The sequence below is a fragment of the Asparagus officinalis genome, unplaced genomic scaffold (genome assembly GCF_001876935.1).
Source record: "Asparagus officinalis unplaced genomic scaffold, Aspof.V1 AsparagusV1_Un3409, whole genome shotgun sequence".
In the NCBI taxonomy this organism is placed as follows: domain Eukaryota; kingdom Viridiplantae; phylum Streptophyta; class Magnoliopsida; order Asparagales; family Asparagaceae; genus Asparagus; species Asparagus officinalis.
Genome location: NW_017975668.1, coordinates 1 through 1,879, shown reverse-complemented (window position 1 = coordinate 1,879; position 1,879 = coordinate 1). Strand labels below are relative to the sequence as shown.

At 43.6% G+C, this 1,879-nt stretch overlaps 1 protein-coding gene across 1 annotated transcript; it reads right to left on the bottom strand.

The window, feature by feature from the left end:
* Positions 1-890: 890 nt before the first annotated feature.
* Positions 891-1,870, bottom strand: LOC109828676 (plant UBX domain-containing protein 2-like; the record flags this gene model as incomplete). Its single annotated transcript, XM_020395623.1, has 2 exons — positions 1,073-1,870; positions 891-989 (listed from the first exon to the last, which is right to left on the bottom strand). Coding segments are annotated over exons 1-2 (897 nt in total), but the record flags the coding sequence as incomplete, so codon positions are not given.
* Positions 1,871-1,879: the final 9 nt, after the last annotated feature.

The following is a 1,879-nucleotide window of genomic DNA, read 5'->3' as shown; positions in this document are numbered from 1 at the left end:
TAGACCAGAGAGGCGGCTAGGGCAAAGGCGACGGGAGAGACCAGAGAGGCGGCTAGGGCAAAGGAGAGAGGGTTTTATTGGAATGGGTACGGGTCGGGTTCGGGTCGGGTTCGGGTCGGGTTTAAGGAGATGTTTATGAAAAACTGTAGTGGAAAATTCTGCTTTTTCACCACTTTTCAGCCGCTACAGCGCGCAATCACCCGCTATTCAAGCGAATAGCGGTTTTCTCCCCCTAACCCACCCGCAAACCCCTTAAGCGGGGCGGTGAAGGTCCGTGACCGCTATTGCCGTTGTCCGCCGCTTTTTACAACACTGGGTAATAGGCAACAGTTTTGTCTCCCCTTCATTCGTCCTTTTTAATGTAATCAATATATGTACTAAAAATATGTTTTTTTTCTAAAACCCACAACATTATCTCCCTAGTACTTTTTCATAAGTTTTTTCTATATCAATAAAAACCATATGTAGATCCTTTCTCTTCTCCCTATATCTCTCTATTAACCTACTAATATACGAATAGTTTTCATAGTTGTGACTTCCCATGTATAAAACTATAGTGGTTAGTAGATACAGTTGTCTCCTTTCTTAGACTATGCTCAATTATCCTCTCTCAAAGTTTCATAATATGACTCATATGTTTGATGCCATGATAGTTTGAATAATTTTTATATATTCTTTATTTTTATATATCCATACCAAAGTGCTACTCCTCCGCTCATCAGGCATTTTCTTTAGTCTCAATAATCTTGTGAATAGTTTAGTCTGTCGTCCTTAGCTTATATCTTCAAAACATTTTCAAACTTTGACAAGAATATTGTCGGGTCCTACATCTCTTCAAATTATCATCTTCTTTAAAGCATCATTAACCTTATTAATCCTAATTTTCTCACAATATCTACACCATGCATTATGTTCCAAATCTCTACCTTCAACATCTTACAATTTACGGGAAAGCAATGCACTTCAACTGCCCCAAATGGGACTAACCACTTCAAAATTTCCAATTTTCAACTCAAACAAAGAAATGAATAGCAGCAAATAGTAAAATGAAACATAACCATAGTTGGCTTACCTTTCGGTCCATCTTCTTCCTCTCGATCACCCTATCCTCCTCAACAACACCATTACTTGCGCTCTCGTCCTCTTTCAATCCACCTTCCTTCCACCTCTCTAACAATGAAACCGCCTCCTTGATAACCCTAACCCCGTCCTCCGTTGGGGCCTCCATCATTCCCCAAACCTCCCCTCCCTCCTCCTCGCCAATCCTAAACCCCAAAATCTCCAAAAGCTCCACCCCGCCCTTAACCTCGCTGACTGCCTCCTTAATCTTCGGATTCCCCATCCTAATCCTTCTAAACTTCTCATTCCCAGGCTCCTTCGCAACATTACTCAACAGTCTCAACACGACATCCACCAAATCTTTTCGTGGCTGATTCGACAAGTACAAACTGACTGACTCAGCCACTATGGAGGATTCGATGGGCGTTTCGGCGTTGGAATTTGCGGTGGTTAAGCAGAGATCGATATGATCTGAGACCTCGGATTCCGATGAGAACGAAGAGGAGCAAATTGGGCAATTGAAGACTGCGGATGAGGAGTCGTTGGCCGATCGATTACTGGTGGTAATCAGAGGATCGAATGGGCTGAATTCATTTGAGGGTTTGGGATTTGGCGAAGGGCTAGGTTTGGGATTGGGTTTGGGTTTGGGTTTGGGATTAGGGTTAGGGTTTTGGGGAGGAATAAGGCGGGAATTGCTGAGATTGGAGGCGGAGGAGGAGGAGCCCAAGACGTGGCCTTGGCCTTTGAATTTGGAGTTCGAGGTGGTGAGATTCTTCATGAATCCCTTCATCTTGTCCTTGACGTCGTCCATTTCTGCGCT